This window comes from Apostichopus japonicus, chromosome 8 (assembly GCF_037975245.1).
Source record: "Apostichopus japonicus isolate 1M-3 chromosome 8, ASM3797524v1, whole genome shotgun sequence".
Classification (NCBI taxonomy): Eukaryota; Metazoa; Echinodermata; class Holothuroidea; order Aspidochirotida; family Stichopodidae; genus Apostichopus; species Apostichopus japonicus.
Genome location: NC_092568.1, coordinates 42313063 through 42339294, shown reverse-complemented (window position 1 = coordinate 42339294; position 26232 = coordinate 42313063). Strand labels below are relative to the sequence as shown.

General features: G+C 36.1%; 1 protein-coding gene across 1 annotated transcript in view; it reads right to left on the bottom strand.

The window, feature by feature from the left end:
* Nucleotides 1–26232, bottom strand: part of LOC139972098 (sodium/potassium/calcium exchanger 4-like) — a 117922-nt gene that overhangs the window by 70427 nt on the left and 21263 nt on the right. Inside the window, exons 3-4 of the mRNA XM_071979031.1 lie at nucleotides 6026–6102; nucleotides 4954–5028 (exon numbers count right to left, since the gene is read on the bottom strand). Coding sequence (XP_071835132.1) covers nucleotides 4954–5028; nucleotides 6026–6102 — 152 coding nt within the window. The remainder of the gene's footprint in view (nucleotides 1–4953; nucleotides 5029–6025; nucleotides 6103–26232) is intronic.

The following is a 26232-nucleotide window of genomic DNA, read 5'->3' as shown; positions in this document are numbered from 1 at the left end:
GAAGCTACAGCTAGTTGCAGAAGCTAAAATACCTTATTGCAGAAACTATACCTAATAGCAGCTATAACTAATCAGCAGCTATTGCTAATTTCAGAAGCTATACACATAACTAACAGTGTACCATATACAATGCATTTCAAACTATTCCATAACTAACAGTGTACCAGATATGCAATGCAATGCAACCATTCCATAACTAGCAGTGTACCAGATATGCAGTGCAAACAATTCCATAACTAACAGCGTACCAGATATACAATGCAATGCAAACTATTCCATAACAGTTTAACAGATATGCAATGCAATGCAAACCATTCCATAACTAACAGTGTACCAGATATGCAATTCAACCATTCCATAACTACTGTAGCAGTGTACCAGATATGCAGTGCAAACCATTCCATAACTAACAGTGTACCAGATATACAATGCAATTCAACCATTCCATAACTAACAGTGTACCAGATATACAATGCAATTCAACCATTCCATAACTAACAGTGTACCAGATACACAATGCAATTCAACCATTCCATAACTAGCAGTGTACCAGTTAAAACCTGATTTTCCCGCCAAACTGTCTTATCATAATTCATATTTCATTCTTAAATCAAACATGTCCTCTTTCTACTTTCCTTCCTACTTGGTGTGTTTGTTTTGATGTATTGATTTGTATGTGAATTACTTCCGTCATTTTGTTTTATCAGAACACAGAAGAATGGATCCCACAAAAATATGAACAAACATAAAAGATATCGATCCTGGGAAAGTTTGAGGGTATCCGTAGAAAACCAGGAAATGAAAGGCTCGAAGTGAGAATGGCTCGAAGACGCAAAGGAGAAGCAAATGAAATGTCAAGTGATCCCAAAGAACTTAATGACAACATGATGCAAATATGTCAACAGGCTTTACAAGCTTGTGAGGGCATGTAAAATAACAATGATGTTGGCAAACCCATTCAGCTCGTCATTTCTCTGAGTTAATGCTCTAGCTGGATCGAGATATTACCTAAGTAGTCTGAGAACTGTTTTATGCGGCTTCTCTTAGTGATTTAGCATTAAGCATAAACAGACAATACTGCAGAAAATGGAGAACAAAACAAGTATGTTTACAATTCTGATCTTTCAGTCGATATTAGCAAAACCACTAAATCTAAGATTACAATTGCACAGTTTCCTAATTGTTAAGCTTTCACCTTATATTTTTACCTTTCACACTTAACATTACGTGGAGCTTGCAGGCCACTGTGTCATAATTTCTGGAGTTACACATCATATCACATGTCAAAAGATGCCACACATCAACTAAGGACAGATGATATTCAGTTTCATTTATCTAATGGTCAAAATAAGAAGAATTATGCTGTACTTTAGTTTAAGGTTAATGTCCTAGTGGCATATAAGAAATATAAACTGATAAATGTCAGACTGCCAATTTATTATGAATAATGGCTAATTTATCAAAATGTTTTTGTGAAATATGTCTAGCAGATTTCTAGGAATTGTTTATCAAGATGACACTGATTTTTTCCACAACAAAAGTCACAATTGAGTAAATGCAGCCCTTGGTGGAAGTGAAATGATGTATCAAGTTATTCTCTATGTTGTCTATTGCAGAGATAAACATTCACTGTGATAGTTTGATGGGATACTTTCAAATTCAACTTGTCCAAACTTGGAATTGAGAAATGTTAAGTGAATGGAAGGAAGGTTTACACTCGCTGGATGAAATCTACCCAATTACACCAAATTCATAATCTTTATATAAACGTTGTTTACCTTGATTAATTGCTTCCTCTAAAGTCCTTGTAACACCTCAGCAGTAAATATGATCTCCAACTTGCATGTTGCAAGTAAGAACTAAATTATAATATGCAAAAAAAAGGTAGGATCGAAACGTCAGGCCAACTTACTTTAACACATTCTATTACACAGGCTCTCTAGTGAATAAGCAGTTTGCTAACAGTTTTATTTTATTCTAACTTATAATAAGAAGTTTTGAAAAAAAATGGAATTTTCAAACTTAAAAAATGTCACATTCATCTTTGATACATGGCAATAAATGAATGTTAGTTCCACATTGTGCTGAATTGACAAATCTTTACCTCAGTTCCTTGACGGACATTTTAAATTCTGGAGTATGAAGTTGTAGATATAACCAGATGCAGATCTCTATATCGCAGCCTACATGAGATCTACACAACAATCACCCTGAGCTAGCTGGATCACCAACCAAGCTTTGTTAGTAGCCTCTCTGATGTATTTTCGTCATTACTTAGAGTGGTAGGTTGCTTGGTAAGATCACTGCAATGTTATGTTTACTTTCCTCTCCTCTCTCCCACCTATGTAATTGATGCCTGTCGTACTTGAACCATCTTTATATTGAGACAGGCTTTTAATTTGATATTTAAACATTGAGAACAAACACAGATCTATAGTCTCTTGTGGCCATGTACCTTGCAGCTACTGCAAAGATATTAATTGTGCATGTACAAATAGTTGTAATCTGATAATATATACAGTTATATGAGAAACCCTCTCACAGATATCTCTAAGGTCAATCACAAGTTATGAGCCTGGAAATATAATTGCTCCTTCAATGCATCCTCTCCCATCCTCTCCCTTTCCCACTCCGTCCCACGTTGCAATTTAAAAAAGATGACTCATATGACAACAAAGCAGTTAAATTAAAGTTTTAAACCATTGAACACAAATTCTCAGTCAATTCACACTACATATGGCAGTACCACTCTTTACTGGAAAAACTCTAAACAAAGCAGATCAATAAAGTAGTGGGAAAGATAAGATCCAAGAAAACGTTAAAAAAACAAGAAAGTGTGGAAAAATCTGTTTAATATTTATATCTTGAACCAGTCGGTAGTTTCAGAGCTGCTTTCCTATTGGTTTCTAGATCTCAAAGGGATTTGCTGCAGATTTTTAGTACCAATCTTGGTTTCGACTATCAACTTATATTAGAGGCAACGTATACAGCGAGACTAGAAATGTTTAGTACATGTATCAGATCAGCTTTATCAGAAAATTGCTTAAAAAAAACACCTACAATACACTGCTAGATCAATTTTAGTATGCACTCTGGTACGACCAAACTTTGAATTGAAGTAATCACATTTAAATTTTAAATTAGAAATTAAAGGTATCACTGGGAGTTTTAGCTCACTTGATGGTGATATTTTTGCAGACATATAGTAATATTTTTGGAAGACTTGAGCAGTGCATGAGCAAGTAACTATGTCTATGACCTTCTCAAACAAATGTCAAAGAAACAGCTAAAACTCACAAAAGGGTTCACCAATTATATTTACAGTTTTATTACATTTTAAAAGCATTGTACTCTGCCTTGTTATGTGGCACAAAAAGGGTCAACCCGGAAGTTTAGTTTTAATATCCAACAAAAAACCTACTGAATGAAATGCATCTGAGGATAAAACAGAAACTTGCAAGTTAATGATCACAAGACACCTAAAGTCTGCTATCAACCGGCCTAACAGAACTTATTTAACTTCAGGTACAATAACCAAGGGATTTAACGTTTTTATATCTTGACGTTTGGTTTGGTGATCATACATCAAGGAGAGGCTGCCTTGGGGTTATTGCAAGTTCTCTTTATCTCTACAGTAAATGCAGACTCGTCAAATAATTGTCACGTCATGTTTGAGAAGTAATCAACAGTGGATGGTTACATCAGCTGAAAGTGTGTCTGCAGTGTCATCACCATAGAAACAAGAGAGAATTCCCAGGAGACACCATCAGAATAGATTAAACTAGATTACATACTCTGGGATATGAGACCAAAGTGATGATTGGCTGAAACAGAACATCAATGATCATGCAACTTCTTGGAAAGAATTAACCAACGGAAATGAGAAACCTGATCGCTAAAAGTAAACCTTGTAATATTACATTACATAAATGTAGATGTAACTACTCAATCAAAGGTGATTTCAAAGAAATTACAAGATGTGACCTTTCTTAAATTTTCAGCTATTCACCTGAATATATTGATTCAGAACACTGTATATATATGAATTAATGTGTCTGTAGGTGATCACTTCATATGTTATACTGTCTTCAATTTGTACAGAAAGAAAATAATCAAAGTACAACAAAACCTATCCGATCACAACGACATGATTAACAGTCTCTCACTGGTATTCTTTGAAATTACAAATGGCTAAATTTATATAGCTAATTCCAAGACAAGACATGCTGTTACACATGTACACAATGGCCATATGGAATAGGTTAAATTATAACCCACTCAAAGTGATATTGATTATATGCGTAGTATAATATTATATGGGTAGTTATCTTCCTGACACTTGGATACTCAACTAAACATTTGGACAGAAGTGTGATGAGCCACCACCATTCCTGACCATTATCACTGCAGCATAACAGTGTTGCTATAGGGTTATCACATCAGGGTAGGGCAAAAGTGTTATGATTGTGTGAAGACAGGTGTGTAAGCAGAGTAAATATAACAGCAATTAAATAACAACATGGTCACAGGGATTCTAGAACACCTTAGAATCAAACCTGAGAATTATATCACTGTAGCTGTATGTACTGAGCACACAAATAGAAAACCCCAAATGATAGTCAAGTTGAAGCTACAGTAGCAATATAGAAGATCACTATTGCAGTACTAACTAGTCCCTAAATAAGATATCTGACAATTGTTTTATTTGCATCAAGCCATATTACTAGTCAGCTGTGAATGATACCAAAGTACAGAAAACCAGTATATTCATTGAAGATTTGGGAAACAATTACCTCATATGATTGTTAATACTGTAATGTTGCACCCATCTGGAATTGCATTCTTTTGTTTTTCAGCTACAGTATATGACTCTACAATTTCCAAGATCAATTCAACACATCAGCATAATAATTTCACACATTTATTTCACAAAAGGAAAATGAAAATGATTACCTCACAAACTTTCTCCAAAGACGAGACAAAGTATTCATCACAGACTATCGCCAAGGCAACAAACATATATATTGCCTGCAGAAAGAAAAAAAAAACAGCAAACAGGATTGGATCATGTGAGATCACCGACTTCAGGCGCTTTATAGTTAGTCTACTGAAGATAATGACAAACGAGTAAAAGCACTATCAATCATTCTCAGTAATGAGAATGTAAAATGATGTTTTATCAAATCAACTAAGACAAAGATGACAAATCTAAATAGAGGATTAGAAAAACAAAATTGAAAATGTCAAATTTCCATTGCAAATCTTCAATAATACAACCACTGTTTTAAATGATTTTCTTTTTGTGTTATTTTTCCTTCTTCTTGTTTGCGGGGGAGGGATAGAGCAACTTGAGACTGACGAAAGGAAGGATCTTATTTTTTTCTTTCCAAGAATTCAAAATTATAGTTAGTAGAATTACCATGAAGAAACAATACCTTACTCAGCCGACACAGATACTGTCATACTGTTCAAATGCATCGAAGTCATAATTTTAAGCATAATTTCAATCATACTGGACCTTACAAGTTTGATTTCCAATTTTTGTTTCCCAGCATGACATCACCCACAAATAATTCCATATTTATTAACTTCTTCCATAATTCTCAGAAAATTTAAAAAAAAAGAGGCTAAAATGAGGAACAACCCAGGCATAAGCAACTTGGGATGAAACAGATTCTCTAAAGTCATAAAGTTGAGAAAATGGACGAAAAGGGATAAAAACATTGGTAGTGTACTGGAAGTGGGATTAGTGTCATGTGCAAAGCACAACCCTGCATTTAGATATACTTATTAAGACCTAACTTATAGTCTAAATATGTCTAATCCTAAAATGGTCTCACAATCTTTTTCTCATTGCTGTTTCTAGTAACATTGTTACATAACCTGTTTGAGTTTAGTGTATTCTCAGAGCTGCTTATACCACAAGTTCTTATTTCTTCAATTGTCTTTGTTTCCTTCTTTCTGCATGTTAACCCTTAATTGTTGTTGGAAAAGCAAATGAAGTTCTTTATTATCAAATACTTACAATTAAAAAATGGACAACAATGGCTCCTTTCTGTCTTTGTTCATTAGTAAAGATGTCCTGAGGAAACTCTTCAATTGCTGAAAAGATTGAGAAAATGAATGATTGTAAAAGTAATGTCACCCTTTCATACTAAGGCTACATAACCATTAGTTCAGACAACATAATCTAGGTACATCTTGCAATGAACAGGATTTCTGAGGAAACTGAGAAATTGAAGTAAAATGATTGATTAAATAAGATCCATACAGAAAGACAATGAAGTGTCAGTGTGTTTAACAAAGAAGAAAAACTTGAAAAATACAGAAAATGCTAAAAGTAAAGGCGATGAAAAAGTAATGACATATGGAGTTGACAGCTGTGAGGTTAAATTCCTCCAAAGCAGCTAGGAGATACTCTACTCTATCCATCCAAGTCCTACCATTCTCTCTCCACCCTTTCCCCTCCTGCACCTTCCCTCACTGAGACATGTGGAAACATTGCAATTGCTTTTCAACTCTCTCCTGCAATGTTGGCAATTCTCTTACTTTGGGACACCCAGTTTCTGTAAATTAAATCTGTTATCATTAGGTTGCATAAAGTTTTCTTAATAACAACTTTGTTAGAATTGATTTCAGCCAAACTGATCTTGTAATAATCTGCAGAAAACTCATTTTTATGGTTATGCTGACTAGGGTGATGGTACTCTGTTGTGGGTAAAAACATACCGCACTCAATACACACTGCAATACACAGTTGTATATGAAAATTTTGCACATATATGTAAATACGTGCAAAGTGTACAGGTAGTGTACACGTAGGCTAACATTGTAACATACGACAAGTTAAGAACGGCTGCGGTTGCTATGGGGTTTAACAGTACTTCCAATCACTGAAAATATAAAGAATGGCATTGAGGACATGGTAACTAACCGACTGTTTCAAAAGGTTTGGTACAAAAGGTAGCAGTTGGTCAGGACAATGAATTCCCCTTGGTTTGATTCATATTTTCTTAAACAGTGCTTACGTAGCCTAGCCTACCAGTACTTCATATAGCAATAGACATTATGCTTAGTAGTAGTGTAGTACTTGTCAACATATTGTCAACATATTGGTGCAATAAAACTTGCTTAAAATCAGTAGCTCATTGTAAATTTAGTTGAACATGTTTCATAATTAAAACTTTCAGCTTTCCATTATTAACAATTCAGAACTACTTATTACTGAAATGCTGTAAAATGCAGCTAGATTTAAACAATGTTACAGCTAGACAAGGGAATGACTGAAAAATGCAATCTTTAAACTTCAATATTTCATCACACGCATGGGACAGATCCAATTTAATGAACTTTGCTTGAAGTGATTATCAGCTTTTTGATTTATAAACCCTCTGCTACAGGATTCTGTACAGTTTAAGTTATAGTGAAGTTCTATTAGATGCATACAGGAGGTGTTATACATAGAACTACCCAATACTGATGGCACCAGTAGCCTCCTCACACTAATATACTACATAGAACTACCCAATACTGATGGCACCAGTAGCCTCCTAACACTTATACAGTACATAGACTACCCAATACTGATGGCACCAATAGCCTCCTCACACATCATTTAAATTACTGTGTCGGGTGAAATGTATCTCACATGGGAATGAAGTTCATATGTAACCTCACAAGATCTTAGTAAATAATTTCACACTTGGTACATTAATACTTAATCTGATTCAGTAGAAATCATTCCTGTTTCACAGAAATCCTTGCTACCTCATGTGACCCTTTGGGAGTTACTCAAAATTACAAATATATTTGTATTCCAAAGAAGTAAAAAGCAAGAGACACATATATAGGGTGGACAACCAGGTTCAAATGTAATTACTATTCTGAACAAGTTCAATGATGCGCACATACCATCTGCATGAATCTAGCATCATAGCATCTTCACATTTATCTAGGAAGTGGACACACAAACTGGCCTATCATCTTCAGGCTTTTTCAAATTGTTGCAATATTAGACCTAAGAGAACGATGCACAATCTGGCATATCGGCATGGTTTCAAACTGTAGCAGACACCTAAGAAAATGGTAACACCCAAGGTGAGAGATTTAGCCATCAGTTGAAGTCTAAATTTAATACTTGAGCATGAAATGATCTTTGCGTTTGCATAACTTCAAAGATTGACCAATAGGATAGCCAATGGACATACAATGTTTAAGTGTACTGTAACATTATTTTATGTATAATTCAGTAACTCAAATTATTTTTGGTCATTTCATCTCCTCTTCTCTGTTTTTTCTTTGAAAGAATATTCTGTGAATGTGGAGAGCCAAGATATACTTTTTTTTTAATAAATGATTTCTTAAAAGTGACAAAAATTATTGCACATTAAAATAACAGTTTCAGTAGCTATGCTGTTTATCTCTGTCACTTAGCAACATCATTTGTCCAAAAGACTAATGAAATTCCCAGTGACCTCAAGATTATAAGTGTGGTGCTCTTCTCAGAGATATCTACCTCTTAGTGGTGTGAATCAAGACCGTCAGTACCTTGCATGTAAAGCAGGCATCACACCACAATGTCATGCAGGACCGTTGGTACCTTGCATGTAAACCAGGCATCACACCACAATGTCATGCAGGACCGTTGGTACCTTGCATGTACACCAGGCATCACACCACAATGTCATGCAGGACCGTCGGTACATTGTATGTACACCAGGCATAACACCACAATGTCATGCAGGACCGTAGGACCGTCAGTACCTTACATGTAAACCAGGCATCACACCACAATGTCATGCAGGACCGTAGGACCGTCGGTACCTTGCATGTACACCAGGCATCACACCACAATGTCATGCAGGACTGTCGGTACCTTGCATGTACACTAGGCATAACACCACAATGTCATGCAGGACCGTCGGTACATTGTATGTACACCAGGCATCACACCACAATGTCATGCAGGACCGTAGGACCGTTGGTACCTTACATGTAAACCAGGCATCACACCACAATGTCATGCAGGACCGTTGGTACCTTGCATGTAAACCAGGCATCACACCACAATGTCATGCAGGACCGTTGGTACCTTGCATGTACACCAGGCATAACACCACAATGTCATGCAGGACCGTCAGTACATTGTATGTACACCAGGCATCACACCACAATGTCATGCAGGACCGTAGGACCGTCGGTACCTTGCATGTACACCAGGCATCACACCACAATGTCATGCAGGACCGTCGGTACCTTGCATGTACACCAGGCATCACACCACAATGTCATGCAGGACCGTCAGCACCTTGCATGTACACCAGGCATCACACCACAATGTCATGCAGGACTGTCGGTACCTTGCATGTAAACCAGGAATCACACCACAATGTCATGCAGGACCGTCAGCACCTTGCATGTACACCAGGCATCACACCACAATGTCATGCAGGACCGTCGGTACCTTGCATGTAAACCAGGCATCACACCACAATGTCATGCAGGACCGTCGGTACCTTGCATGTAAACCAGGCATCACACCACAATGTCATGCAGGACCGTCGGTACCTTGCATGTAAACCAGGCATCACACCACAATGTCATGCAGGACCGTTGGTACCTTGCATGTAAACCAGGCATCACACCACAATGTCATGCAGGACCGTCAGTACCTTGCATGTAAACCAGGCATCACACCACAATGTCATGCAGGACCGTTGGTACCTTGCATGTAAACCAGGCATCACACCACAATGTCATGCAGGACCGTCAGTACCTTGCATGTAAACCAGGCATCACACCACAATGTCATGCAGGACCGTTGGTACCTTGCATGTAAACCAGGCATCACACCACAATGTCATGCAGGACCGTCAGTACCTTACATGTAAACCAGGCATCACACCACAATGTCATGCAGGACCGTTGGTACCTTGCATGTAAACCAGGCATCACACCACAATGTCATGCAGGACCGTCAGTACCTTACATGTAAACCAGCAGTGTGTAAATTTAGCGGTCGTCCGGTCATCCGAGACGACCAAATTACCTGCCGGACAACCAAAACTTGTCAAATCGTGAAGTACTGGTTGCCCGGCGGACAACCAAAAACTTTCAAAAAGGCTGGTTAATGTTCCGTGAAACAAACGGAAAAAGACACGGAAACAAGCGTGAAACCAAAAACTTAAAATGACATTTCAAATAAGAAGAAACTCATTCCAAACTCCGCCTTCATCTAATAAATAATATACAGTACGTAGGAAGGCCAAGCCCTCACATTGACATGGACCACTCAAACCAAGCTTCATGGTATTTTCTGTTCCGTCCGTTTGTCAACAAAGGCCAATCAGAGTTCAGGTTTAACCCCACGGACAAAGACCCCGCCTATCCACCACATTTTTTTTAGAAACGAACACCAAGTACACACTCACAACTAGGTCAACGGAAAACATAACAAAACACATTTTTGAACGAACATCTTTCATTATTTCTTTTAAAAAAAACCACAACTTCTTCTGACAAGAACCAAAAGTTCTCCAACTCCTACAGATCATTAAATTTGTTTGAAAATAAATATATCATAACAATCAACTGCAAGGTACAGGGTTACCAAAACTTCATTACAGATATTTTCATGCTAAAAATAGACAATGATGCTTTACCAAGATTCCCGTGATTGATTGGCTAATAGTCCCTACCGATTGTTTGCAAACATTCTTGCATTTTCAGTGCTCAATGAACAAGAAGTAAGTTGTTTAACAACAATTACTTGCAACGTTTACTTTCCCTTGTGTAGAGATAACAAAGTTTGTGGTAAAGGCTATCATATATGTGCACTCAAATATCATAACGTTAGGCCTTGTCTCATATTTGTAATGTACATTTTGACAACAATCACTGCTGGTACGAAGATGCACTTGAATTGTTTCTGAGACTATCACGTAATATTTTAATCATTGTTTTGATCAGAAAATGTTATGAGTTTTGTGGGAAGCTTACATCTGATCCGGAAAGGATATTTTATCTCACAGAATGTTTCTTTTCTCTGCAATAAGAGTTGCTAATGTGAAATGTGCATTCATACCACAGTAGTTTCTGTTGCAAACTTTTTCGCGGCTCAATTGACCAAGTGCTTCAGAAAAGTTTATTTTTGAGCAACATTCGTGTGTAAACTTACTTCTGTATTTTTTTTTATCGACATTGCGTAAAAATCTATTCACAGAGGCCTACTGTAATTTTCGCACAGATGATTGTTTGCAAAGAACCCAGGATAAATGTTGGATCAGATTTTAAAGATTTGCGCAAGTGTAGTTGAAAATGAAGTTTGAACAGGCCTATGTAATTGCAGTAGTACAGTGTGGAATTTAGCGAGAGATATGCACACTGTAGGTACAGTGATTTTGAATAGTTGGCTGTTGGATGCGCTGCAAGGTCAAAGCATGGAGCTACTACAGAGTTGGCGAGTAGGGAAGTACGAGGGCGGATGAAGGAGGGGGCTGGGGGTATTTTTTTTTTAAACGTCAGGGTGGGCGAAAGGAGGAGTCGGCCGGGCCGCCCCTGTCAAACACCGAAGCTAAGACACTGAGCCATCTGCCCTATAATATTGTGTATGACATTCACAAAGTATAGGCACTGATACTACACTAGTAATGGTACAGTAGGTCATACAATAAACGTAACTGGTGTTCGATCGGGACGCAAGCTTTTTTTACAGGACACAAACTTTTTCGGGGGCTTGCGTCCCTGGGAGGCAAACTTTTTTTCGCTAATAGCATTACTGAAACTGAAACACTAGACCAGTACTATGACGCACCTACAGGATACCACGTGGTTATTGTATCGTTACGCCCTGCAGCAAAACATCATGTACCTAACTTATGTACACAATCTTTGCTACAGTCAGCATTATTATAAAATAAACACAGAATTTGATCTAGAATACATGAAATCGCTCAACATTCATGGTTTCTTAGGATTTTCTTTTCTGAAGATAAATTACTATAGCTTAACAGGACGACCAAAATTTCAGCAGGACAACCAAAAATTGGTGAGCTGGTTGTCCTGGGGACAACCACTTCAAATTTCTTAAATTTACACACTGACCAGGCATCACACCACAATGTCATGCAGGACCGTAGGACCGTCGGTACCTTGCATGTACACCAGGCATTACACCACAATGTCATGCAGGACCGTTGGTACCTTGCATGTAACCAGTCATCACACCACAATGTCATGCAGGAAAGTGATTTTATGAGGATTTGGTTGAGATAGCCAACAATATTTTTGCTAAGTTACAAATTTGTGTGCAACTTCCCAGTCAGTCTTTTGCTGTTGCTTTACTTAAAATGGCTGGGTACAATGTGCCAGTTAATTGCTCATTGTATTCACAAATTTCAAGATGAAAGTAAGCAATACAAAGGTTGAGAAATCACAAAATAACAATAAGCAAGTTAATAACTTAATGTTTTGCCTTTTTTTTCATATCTGATCAAAGTTGAACCATTTCATTTTTTTTGTCATATCCAGTTTAACAACATTTTGAATGCTACAATTTAAATAAAGGAATTAATTCTGAACTTTTACACATCCACTGGTAGGGTTTCTTGAAATAGAATCTTAACTTATACCATCAATTTCGCTTTAACGCAATCCTAAACAATTAAGAACCCTACCTGAACCGTCAAATGGAAGCTCATTGGTTTGAACATTCCACAGAGGAAGAAGAAAATAAAGCTCTGCGTCAAATCTGTTTCTGAGCTTAGTATATATATAGGTCAGAGGAATTGGATTTCATAGTCAACAACCCCTAGCAACCAACCATTGCAAGGAGTTATGATATAAAGTACATAATCTTCATTTGGGGATCAGAAGTATCAAATGACTTTTACTATAAGATTTAAATTGCAAATGTGGTCAGGACTGAGGGGTGAATTTCACGATACAATACGGCAAAAGGTAACCAACTTTGAATATATATCTGTATCAAAGTTGTAATTAAGTACATTTCCTGTGGATGCACATATATTAAAGTTCATCAGTTCTGGTAGTCATAGCAACAGACAAGCAGTCCAAATAAGCCGCCTCATAATCTAGTGGTAAGTTACAGCCTACTCACAGTCTGAATTTCTAATTGTTTAGATCCAGACTACAATCTAGTGGCAAGTTACAGCCTACTCAGACTGAATTACTATTGTTTAGATCCAGACTACAATCTAGTGGCAAGTTACAGCCTACTCAGTCTGAATTTCTATTGTGTAGATCCAGTCCACAATCTAGTGGTAAGTTACAGCCTACTCACAGTCTGAATTTCTAATTGTTTAGATCCAGTCCACAATCTAGTGGTAAGTTACAACCTACTCACAGTCTGAATTTCTATTGTGTAGATCCAGACCACAATCTAGTGGCAAGTTACAGCCTACTCACAGTCTGAATTTCTAATTGTTTAGATCCAGTCCACAATCTAGTGGTAAGTTACAACCTACTCACAGTCTGAATTTCTACTGTTTAGATCCAGTCCACAATCTAGTGGTAAGTTACAGCCTACTCACAGTCTGAAATTCTGATTGTTTAGATCCAGTCCACAATCTAGTGGTAAGTTACAGCCTACTCACAGTCTGAATTTCTAATTGGTTAGATCCAGACCACAATCTAGTGGTAAGTTACAACCTACTCACAGTCTGAATTTCTACTGTTTAGATCCAGTCCACAATCTAGTGGTAAGTTACAGCCTACTCACAGTCTGAAATTCTGATTGTTTAGATCCAGTCCACAATCTAGTGGTAAGTTACAGCCTACTCACAGTCTGAATTTCTAATTGTTTAGATCCAGTCCACAATCTAGTGGTAAGTTACAACCTACTCAGAGTCTGAAATTCTGATTGTTTAGATCCAGTCCACAATCTAGTGGTAAGTTACAGCCTACTCACAGTCTGAAATTCTGATTGTTTAGATCCAGTCCACAATCTAGTGGTAAGTTACAGCCTACTCACAGTCTGAAATTCTGATTGTTTAGATCCAGACCACAATCTAGTGGTAAGTTACAACCTACTCACAGTCTGAATTTCTACTGTTTAGATCCAGTCCACAATCTAGTGGTAAGTTACAACCTACTCACAGTCTGAATTTCTACTGTTTAGATCCAGTCCACAATCTAGTGGTAAGTTACAGCCTACTCACAGTCTGAATTTCTGATTGTTTAGATCCAGACCACAATCTAGTGGTAAGTTACAGCCTACTCACAGTCTGAATTTCTGATTGTTTAGATCCAGTCCACAATCTAGTGGTAAGTTACAGCCTACTCACAGTCTGAATTTCTAATTGTTTAGATCCAGACCACAATCTAGTGGTAAGTTACAACCTACTCACAGTCTGAATTTCTACTGTTTAGATCCAGTCCCACAATCTAGTGGTAAGTTACAGCCTACTCACAGTCTGAATTTCTAATTGTTTAGATCCAGACCACAATCTAGTGGTAAGTTACAGCCTACTCACAGTCTGAATTTCTAATTGTTTAGATCCAGTCCACAATCTAGTGGTAAGTTACAGCCTACTCACAGTCTGAATTTCTAATTGTTTAGATCCAGTCCACAATCTAGTGGCAAGTTACAGCCTACTCACAGTCTGAATTTCTAATTGTTTAGATCCAGTCCACAATCTAGTGGTAAGTTACAGCCTACTCAGACTGAATTACTATTGTTTAGATCCAGACTACAATCTAGTGGCAAGTTACAGCCTACTCACAGTCTGAATTTCTAATTGTTTAGATCCAGTCCACAATCTAGTGGTAAGTTACAGCCTACTCACAGTCTGAATTTCTAATTGTTTAGATCCAGACTACAATCTAGTGGCAAGTTACAGCCTACTCAGTCTGAATTTCTATTGTGTAGATCCAGTCCACAATCTAGTGGTAAGTTACAGCCTACTCACAGTCTGAATTTCTAATTGTTTAGATCCAGTCCACAATCTAGTGGTAAGTTACAACCTACTCACAGTCTGAATTTCTAATTGTTTAGATCCAGACCACAATCTAGTGGTAAGTTACAGCCTACTCACAGTCTGAATTTCTAATTGTTTAGATCCAGTCCACAATCTAGTGGTAAGTTACAACCTACTCACAGTCTGAATTTCTACTTGTTTAGATCCAGTCCACAATCTAGTGGTAAGCTACAGCCTACTCACAGTCTGAATTTCTAATTGTTTAGATCAAGTCCACAATCTTGTGGTAAGTTACAGCCTACTCAGTCTGAATTTCTAATTGTTTAGATCCAGTCCACAATCTAGTGGTAAGTTACAGCCTACTCAGTCTGAATTTCTAATTGTTTAGATCCAGTCCACAATCTACTGTAGGTACAATCTTGTCCATCAAGTCTTCCATTGTTGTGCCCCAGCTGGAGATTAGATTTGTTTCATTTTAATATATTAATTGTCACCAATTTTAAACATTCTCACCTACGTAGATGTTTCTCATTGTGCACTGCTTCCTACACAATAAACTCAAGTGTCCCAGTCTATGCTGAACATTGATGCAATATAGCTACATATCTTACTCAATTGCAGAGATGTCTTCTGATTAATTTACAAGGGTTTATCAGTAAATTTAAGCTTAATATGAATACTCCACATATATACCACAAGCACACTTCATATACATCATCCTAGCCACACAAAGTACAGTATCTCACTACTAAAAGTGAAAGATTTTTTCAAAATTAAAACATCCAAATTGTTTGAATTATACTACTGGACTCTGATTATTCATCTACTACAGTACTTAACAGATTTTCTCTCTTCATCTGTGCCATGATTTTACAGCCGACGGCAGATCTTTTCATAAAGTTCCAGAAAGCGATATCTGAGGAATGCCGCTTTGACAGCCTTGAAACCGCACTTTAATACAATTTTGATTTACACCAGATTGATCACTGTGTAGTGAGTGACCAATTGATGTATTTGTTCTAAAGCAAAGCTTTAATGAAATAACCTAGAAATTTAAGAGAAAGTTTCCACAGGGAAAATCTGGTAAGTACGTGATACCAATGATGTTATCGTTCAGCTGTTGCCATGGTTATTGCTGCATACGGAAATAGAAAAGTTATATGACTCTAGTAGCAAATTTTTGACTCTTGAAACTGCGAATTAGTTTACAATAAGGAAATAAGATATCAAGAAGTGATTTGTGATGTTGGTGTTATCGTTGAATGGTGGACTAGGAGTGATTGATAAAAACCTGTGACCTTTTAACAAGAAACCAGTGGGTAAACATGATTTATAATGCTGCACAATAGATGCACGATAAGCAAACCCTCAGCTCCACAGAGGACACAGTTAATGAAATGAAGGCATGATAGAGCTGTAAAATCAATGCTCATTACGTTTAACCCAAATGGAGAGAAGTCCATCACCCCCAGTTGACGACTCTCTTCAATGATACATAACAGACTGACTGCAGGGCTAGGAGGAGGATTACGCCAGAGAAATGGGAAAGAAATGAGGCAAGCAAAATAACAGAAAATGATGGTAGGTGACAGCATACTAATCAAGCATGTGAAAATGGTAACAGCCTTCGGCAAAAAATCCATTAGAAACCCTGCTCCTTACGCTTCAGCTAAATATGTCAATGCAGAAATGAGAAATCTTTGGCATTCTGAAAGCACATCAAGCAGATGGAACAATTTTATCAGTAGTGTTAAGTAGTGAGTTTGGTACACATGGGACAATATGAAAATATACACCATCTACCCTACACTACAAGAGAGGACAGAATAAGTGTATTATATTCTGTTCAAAGAAAAACTTATGCTACAGTACATAGTTTACAGTTCATGAGATATGTTAAGGGTATGTCAAAATAAGGATTGTATTTCTGCTGGCTCAATAAGAATGTTTGAATTGTTACTGTTTGATCTACTTTCCTGTATCCTAGTAAGTGCTACATCTACCCTCACAAGGTTAAAACATACACATCAACCTCTTTGAATCCAGACTACTGTGTAAACACTATGTAGGCATCAACTTCACAAGGTTAAGAAAAACAACATTTTAAAACACCCATTTGAATTCACACTGTGTTATCTACTTTTCCTATCTACTATGAAGTACATCTACTACTTTCTATGCACTATGAAGTGAATCTACTTCTTTACTATCTACTATGAAGTGTGTATACTTCTTTCCAATCTACTCTATGTAGTGCACCTACTTCCTTCCTATCTACTATGAATTACATCTACAGTACTTGTTTCCCATCTACTGTATGCATCTACTTCTTTCCTATCTACTATGAAGTGCATCTACTTCATTTCTATCTACTATGTAGTGAATTTACTTCACTTCTATCTACTCATGGAGTGCAACTTCTTCTTTCCTATCTACTACGCAGTACATCTTCTTCTTTCCTACCTACTATCTAGTGTATCTACTTGTACCCTATCTAATGTGTAGTGCATCTACTTCTTTCCTATCTACTATGTAGTTAATCTACTTCTCCCTTTCTACTATGTAGTGCTTCTACTTCTTTCTATCTACTATGTAGTGAATCTACTTCTTACTATTTAATATGTAGTGCATCTACTTCTTACTTTCTAGTATGAAGTGAATCTACTTCTTTACTATCTACTATGAAGTGTGTATACTTCTTTCCAATCTACTCTATGTAGTGCACCTACTTCTTTCCTATCTACTATGAATTACATCTACAGTACTTGTTTCCCATCTACTATGTATGCTTCTACTTCTTTCCTATCTACTATGAAGTGCATCTACTTCATTTCTATCTACTATGTAGTGAATTTACTTCACTTCTATCTACTCATGGAGTGCAACTTCTTCTTTCCTATCTACTATGCAGTACATCTTCTTCTTTCCTACCTACTATCTAGTGTATCTTCTTGTACCCTATCTAGTGTGTAGTGCGTCTACTTCTTTCCTATCTACTATGAAGTGCATCTACTTCATTTCTACTATGTAGTGAATCTACTTCACTTCTATCTACTCATGAAGTGCAACTTCTTCTTTCCTATCTACTATGCAGTACATCTTCTTCTTTCCTACCTACTATCTAGTGTATCTACTTGTACCCTATCTAATGTGTAGTGCATCTACTTCTTTCCTATCTACTATGTAGTTAATCTACTTCTCCCTTTCTACTATGTAGTGCTCCTACTTCTTTCTATCTACTATGTAGTGCATCTACTTCTTACTATTTAATATGTAGTGCATCTACTTCTTACTTTCTAGTATGAAGTGTATCTACTTCTTTCCTATCTACTATGAATTACATCTACAGTACTTGTTTCCCATCTACTATGTATGCATCTACTTCTTTCCTATCTACTATGAAGTGCATCTACTTCATTTCTATCTACTATGTAGTGAATTTACTTTACTTCTATTTACTCATGGAGTGCAACTTCTTCTTTCCTATCTACTATGCAGTACATCTTCTTCTTTCCTACCTACTATCTAGTGTATCTTCTTGTACCCTATCTAGTGTGTAGTGCGTCTACTTCTTTCCTATCTACTATGAAGTGCATCTACTTCATTTCTACTATGTAGTGAATCTACTTCACTTCTATCTACTCATGAAGTGCAACTTCTTCTTTCCTATCTACTATGCAGTACATCTTCTTCTTTCCTACCTACTATCTAGTGTATCTACTTGTACCCTATCTAATGTGTAGTGCATCTACTTCTTTCCTATCTACTATGTAGTTAATCTACTTCTCCCTTTCTACTATGTAGTGCTCCTACTTCTTTCTATCTACTATGTAGTGCATCTACTTCTTACTATTTAATATGTAGTGCATCTACTTCTTACTTTCTAGTATGAAGTGTATCTACTTCTTTCCTATCTACTATGAATTACATCTACAGTACTTGTTTCCCATCTACTATGTATGCATCTACTTCTTTCCTATCTACTATGAAGTGCATCTACTTCATTTCTATCTACTATGTAGTGAATCTACTTCACTTCTATTTACTCATGGAGTGCAACTTCTTCTTTCCTATCTACTATGCAATACATCTTCTTCTTTCCTACCTACTCTCTAGTGTATCTACTTGTACCCTATCTAGTGTGTAGTGCGTCTACTTCTTTCCTATCTACTATGAAGTGCATCTACTTCATTTCTATCTACTATGTAGTGAATCTACTTCTCCCTATCTACTATGTAGTGCTTCTACTTCTTACTATTTAATATGTAGTGCATCTACTTCTTACTTTCTAGTATGAAGTGTATCTACTTCTTTCCTATCTACTATGAATTACATCTACTTGTTTCCCATCTACTATGTATGCATCTACTTCTTTCCTATCTACTATGAAGTGCATCTACTTCATTTCTATCTACTATGTAGTGAATCTACTTCACTTCTATCTACTCATGAAGTGCAACTTCTTCTTTCCTATCTACTATGCAGTACATCTTCTTCTTTCCTACCTACTATCTAGTGTATCTACTTGTACCCTATCTAATGTGTAGTGCATCTACTTCTTTCCTATCTACTATGTAGTTAATCTACTTCTCCCTTTCTACTATGTAGTGCTCCTACTTCTTTCTATCTACTATGTAGTGCATCTACTTCTTACTATTTAATATGTAGTGCATCTACTTCTTACTTTCTAGTATGAAGTGTATCTACTTCTTTCCTATCTACTATGAATTACATCTACAGTACTTGTTTCCCATCTACTATGTATGCATCTACTTCTTTCCTATCTACTATGAAGTGCATCTACTTCATTTCTATCTACTATGTAGTGAATCTACTTCACTTCTATTTACTCATGGAGTGCAACTTCTTCTTTCCTATCTACTATGCAATACATCTTCTTCTTTCCTACCTACTCTCTAGTGTATCTACTTGTACCCTATCTAGTGTGTAGTGCGTCTACTTCTTTCCTATCTACTATGAAGTGCATCTACTTCATTTCTATCTACTATGTAGTGAATCTACTTCTCCCTATCTACTATGTAGTGCTTCTACTTCTTACTATTTAATATGTAGTGCATCTACTTCTTACTTTCTAGTATGAAGTGTATCTACTTCTTTCCTATCTACTATGAATTACATCTACTTGTTTCCCATCTACTATGTATGCATCTACTTCTTTCCTATCTACTATGAAGTGCATCTACTTCATTTCTATCTACTATGTAGTGAATCTACTTCACTTCTATCTACTCATGAAGTGCAACTTCTTCTTTCCTATCTACTATGCAGTACATCTTCTTCTTTCCTACCTACTATCTAGTGTATCTACTTGTACCCTATCTAATGTGTAGTGCATCTACTTCTTTCCTATCTACTATGTAGTTAATCTACTTCTCCCTTTCTACTATGTAGTGCTCCTACTTCTTTCTATCTACTATGTAGTGCATCTACTTCTTACTATTTAATATGTAGTGCATCTACTTCTTACTTTCTAGTATGAAGTGTATCTACTTCTTTCCTATCTACTATGAATTACATCTACTTGTTTCCCATTTACTATGTATGCATCTACTTCTTTCCTATCTACTATGAAGTGCATCTACTTCATTTCTATCTACTATGTAGTGAATCTACTTCTCCCTATCTACTATGTAGTGCTTCTACTTCTTACTATTTAATATGTAGTGCATCTACTTCTTACTTTCTAGTATGAAGTGTATCTACTTCTTTCCTATCTACTATGAATTACATCTACTTGTTTCCCATCTACTATGTATGCATCTACTTCTTTCCTATCTACTATGAAGTGCATCTACTTCATTTCTATCTACTATGTAGTGAATCTACTTCTCCCTATCTACTATGTAGTGCTTCTACTTCTTACTATTTAATATGTAGTGCATCTACTTCTTACTTTCTAGTATGAAGTGTATCTACTTCTTTCCTATCTACTATGAATTACATCTACTTGTTTCCCATCTACTATGTATGCATCTACTTCTTTCCTATCTACTATGAAGTGCATCTACTTCATTTCTATCTACTATGTAGTGAATCTACTTCACTTCTATCTACTCATGAAGTGCAACTTCTTCTTTCCTATCTACTATGCAGTACATCTTCTTCTTTCCTACCTACTATCTAGTGTATCTACTTGTACCCTATCTAATGTGTAGTGCATCTACTTCTTTCCTATCTACTATGTAGTTAATCTACTTCTCCCTTTCTACTATGTAGTGCTCCTACTTCTTTCTATCTACTATGTAGTGCATCTACTTCTTACTATTTAATATGTAGTGCATCTACTTCTTACTTTCTAGTATGAAGTGTATCTACTTCTTTCCTATCTACTATGAATTACATCTACTTGTTTCCCATTTACTATGTATGCATCTACTTCTTTCCTATCTACTATGAAGTGCATCTACTTCATTTCTATCTACTATGTAGTGAATCTACTTCTCCCTATCTACTATGTAGTGCTTCTACTTCTTACTATTTAATATGTAGTGCATCTACTTCTTACTTTCTAGTATGAAGTGTATCTACTTCTTTCCTATCTACTATGAATTACATCTACTTGTTTCCCATCTACTATGTATGCATCTACTTCTTTCCTATCTACTATGAAGTGCATCTACTTCATTTCTATCTACTATGTAGTGAATCTACTTCTCCCTATCTACTATGTAGTGCTTCTACTTCTTACTATTTAATATGTAGTGCATCTACTTCTTACTTTCTAGTATGAAGTGTATCTACTTCTTTCCTATCTACTATGAATTACATCTACTTGTTTCCCATCTACTATGTATGCATCTACTTCTTTCCTATCTACTATGAAGTGCATCTACTTCATTTCTATCTACTATGTAGTGAATCTACTTCACTTCTATTTACTCATGGAGTGCAACTTCTTCTTTCCTATCTACTATGCAATACATCTTCTTCTTTCCTACCTACTCTCTAGTGTATCTACTTGTACCCTATCTAGTGTGTAGTGCGTCTACTTCTTTCCTATCTACTATGAAGTGCATCTACTTTTTCCTATCTACTATGTAGTTAATCTACTTCTCCCTATCTACTATGTAGTGCTTCTACTTCTTTCTATCTTATGAAGTGCATATTTTTCTTTCCTACCTACTCTATGTGCTTCATAACCCTTTAAGAAGTTACATCTATATTCCAGACTAGCATTTCGGCACAGTACAACAGGACAACTTGTGCACAATATCTTCTTGTACGCAGTTAATTTTATGTTATGACATTCTTGCAGAAAGTATTTTCTTATCATATTTTGAGAAATGTCTATATTGCCCTGTATAGTGAAATTACATTTGAATTAAGCAATCTTTTCAACTCTTTTCTTATCTTATTATATTTGCTTATTTCTTTTTACACTAGTCTATGATGTTAATTTATTATCAAACTAAGGGTAGGAATATTTCAGTTTAGTTAAGAACTCTAGACTCACTTGTCTGTTATAATTGTCAGGTTTCTAAATATATAATTGTTTTCATACTTGTGCAAGTTAAGGATAGAGTCAGACTAGCTGACACACACCAATTGATGCATTATCAAAATAATAACTCAACTTTGCCAATTCCAAAGAATTATGTGCTTCAATTGATACTTGGAGAAGTTACTAATTGCAATTACTGTTAAACATTCAGGATAGTCAAAATTTCTGATCATATTCGACTAATTTTGAAGTCATATGAGGTACACTAGATTTATGGTTGTACTAATCAATAAGTAGTACAACAGCTATAGTGTTAGCTATATATATTAACATCGTGCATGATTTCTAGAAATATTAACTCAAATGTGACATCAGTACCTCGTCTGGGAGATAAATAACATCTTTCATCTCCATCGTGACTTTTTCAGTTATTATGAAGATCTTAAGTCATGAATATTTAAATACTGAGTGAGAATAAATTTAAACACGTTTAGATAATGAGGTTTCTTTGACAGGATGGTTTTGGAGCCCAACAAGACTACCTCCACATGAATGTTTATCCCTAACGAAGCAGATTCTCTGTAAAATGAAGAATTGAAACAGAAATGTTCTGGGATGAATTGCACTGTGCACTTGAAAGATTAGGCAGCTAGCTTTGGCATGATGCTCGTCTTCAAGTACTGAAGATTAGTATCAATCTAGGAGCACCTGTTCAAAACACTTGAGTTTCCTATTGCCCTGAAGTTACCATAGCAACAAGAAATTACCTGCAAAGGTAAGATGACACGAGGCCTAGATACATGTGGCATTTCATTTTGTTTTGATTCTTTGTAACAAAAATAGAAAGACAAAACAATGTGATAGGCTGACCACACAGATGATCAGTTTTACTGTAGTATCTAATGAAAGGTCAACCATTGTTTTAAATGTACTATGCCTTTATTTATTGAACAGGGACCACAAAATGAGGGCTTTGAATTACATTCACAGATCACAGCAAAAATGACAACTGGAAGGAAGAGTTACTTCCTGGTCTCAGTTTGTCTCACAGAAATATTGATGATTATATGAACAAATATGTAGAAGAAAGCCTCTGGGTGGACACTGTGAACACACACAGCAAGTATTCTGTGGACCGTGTGTGAGCACACATAGCATATATACAGTACTCGGTGGGTGTAAATATGACACTGGGAGGACATGAAGGTATTCTGTGGGTTCACAATGAAACCACATAGAAGGCATGCTGTTGGTGTAAAATTGATACTGTGACTGCAAACACAGGTGTTCCCTGGGTGTAAAACTGAAGCTGTGACCACACACAGAAGATACTTTAACCAATCAATTGAGTTTTTCTTTGCATGTTGAACTGAAAAAGTGAGCATGTGTGTTAGCATTTCAAAGCATTTTCAAAGGTAACAAGTCCACCTAATAAGATAAATTAAAACAACATGAATTTATGTCACAATTTCTGCTGCTAAAATAACGGCTGCAAAAAATGATATATATGCCGCCTACAGTATATTGTAGGTGAACTATATTACTGTCATGCTATTTCAAGAAGGTAGATTTTACTTCTGAATTAATATCATTTCAGCATCAGTACTTGATGCTTTTCTTTTTTTGTATTGATTGGTCAATATGTTAATTACCAACTTATGCATGACTATTAAGATACCCAATTGAGGTAATTGCTGTTAATGTATCAATGAAACCATTAATATTCATGACCTGACATTGACCTTCCAAAGGTCAATGATTTTTCAGACAATCTAAGGAAACATGTATTTGGTGTCCTTCCTCAAGCACATTGACAAGGTGACAATAACAATAAAGACAAAAAATAAAGCTGACAGAGAAAAGGAAAAGAAAATATTGCATATACTTGTATATGAGCAAAATATGAAAACTATTAAACCATACACATAGTGAATGGACTAACCCTGTTACATATAACATAGTGGATCTCAAATATTTAACCCTGTTACACCACACACATACATAATGAATGGATCTTTTAAGATCCATTCACTATGTTATATGTGTGTTGTTTAACAGGGTTAACCCTGTTACACCATACACACATATAACAGAGTGTATGGATCTCAAATATTTAACCCTGTTACACCACACACATAATACATAGTGAATGGATCTTTTGAGATCCATTTACTATATGTCATGTGTGTTGTGTAACAGAGTTAACCCTGTTTATGTTTAAACTGGTACTGGCAGATTTTGGGGGTATCCTTTTATCATAATTAAAGGATTGTTCAAAGTACTTGGCAAAAAGTAACAATCCTAATGCAAATTAAAGATCAACATATATAAATAATACTCCATCCACAATGTTCATTGAAAGTTCCCATTGGATTAGAGCCTGGCTCTGATGGGATTAGTTTACGTTGATCCATGATGGAGATGACATGTCTAAGGCAGTCTCCTAGTCATGTCAGCTTACCCTTTCAATCCTCGTTCCCCAACAGTATTTGTTTCCCCCCGCACCCCCCCTACCTTATACTGCTTCCAATGTGATAAATGGTTTCTTTTTTACCACATTTTATTATTATTTACCACATTTGGTTGAAACAAGCTCTTGGACTGATAACAAAGGAGATATATATTATACAGTCCTGCCTTCTATTGTGTACATCAGGAACAAGATAGAAGCAGAAGATAACTTCAGTAAATGTTGATTACGAATGCAAAAGCATTGTCATGCATTGTGTCAACATAATTTGTAGTTTAATACCCAAACTAGACAGTAAGACACATAATTATGTCATAGAACAATGCTATAATATGGACAAATAGGTGAGGACCAACAAAACTTTTTTTTCCTACTTGGTGTCCACTTTCCCATAGGATGTCCAGTATGCTCAACCTGGCCACTGAAGCAATATATATAAACAGTATGATTTATTATCAGAGCGCAACACAATAGCATTCATTACATTGAGAGCATAAACCTTGTAGACAAATACAATTTACTAACAACAGCCAAGCAGTCAATCCATTCTGTGGATGTGATGCCACCTTGTCCTATCAACAAAATTATCATCGGTGGAACCATATTTCAACACCTTGTAAAAAACAGGAATTAACCTTAACACTCTACAATTTTATCAGCAGATTAGTTGCAGGTAATATCGATAACGAAGTAGAGGTCTTATTTACTATGTTCAGCGACATCTATACCTAATTAATTACATCCTGAAGACAGCTAAATTGCACTTTGCATTTCCACTTAAATGATCACAGCATCCTATTGTGGTGAGAATTGACATTTTAACAAAATTGCCACGACTCATAAACCTACCATTTGTATAATTAAAGACCTTGATAAGACTCTTCTAGTTGCCACCTTAAATGGCAAAATACTATTGAATTTAGACATTAGTAAATTTCACCTTGATGATAGATAGTCACTTTTAGTCTTTCTATTTTTAGACAACATGATAATGTTTCTCAGTCTCAAGAAGTCAGACTCACTTTCGAATTAAACTGCAAATTATCTCTTGATTCATGTCCTAAGGCAGGATGAGCATATTAATAAAATATAAGTTGAGTGAAAGTACAAGCAACGCTATCATTAACAGCTTAGGTCAGACTATAATAATTACTGTATGACATTTGGACTGCTACTAAAACCTCACACATTTGTCATTGGTTGCGACACCAATGGTTACCAAACCAAATAACATTTCTGGTATACATGTACAAATCTGTAGCACATATATTGCAACAAGGGTTTAATCTGAAGTGCTCAGAGGTTCACCAGTAACATTTGAGTCAGTAAATCAGATTTGTTAAACATTGTTGCGGTAGGGGTTG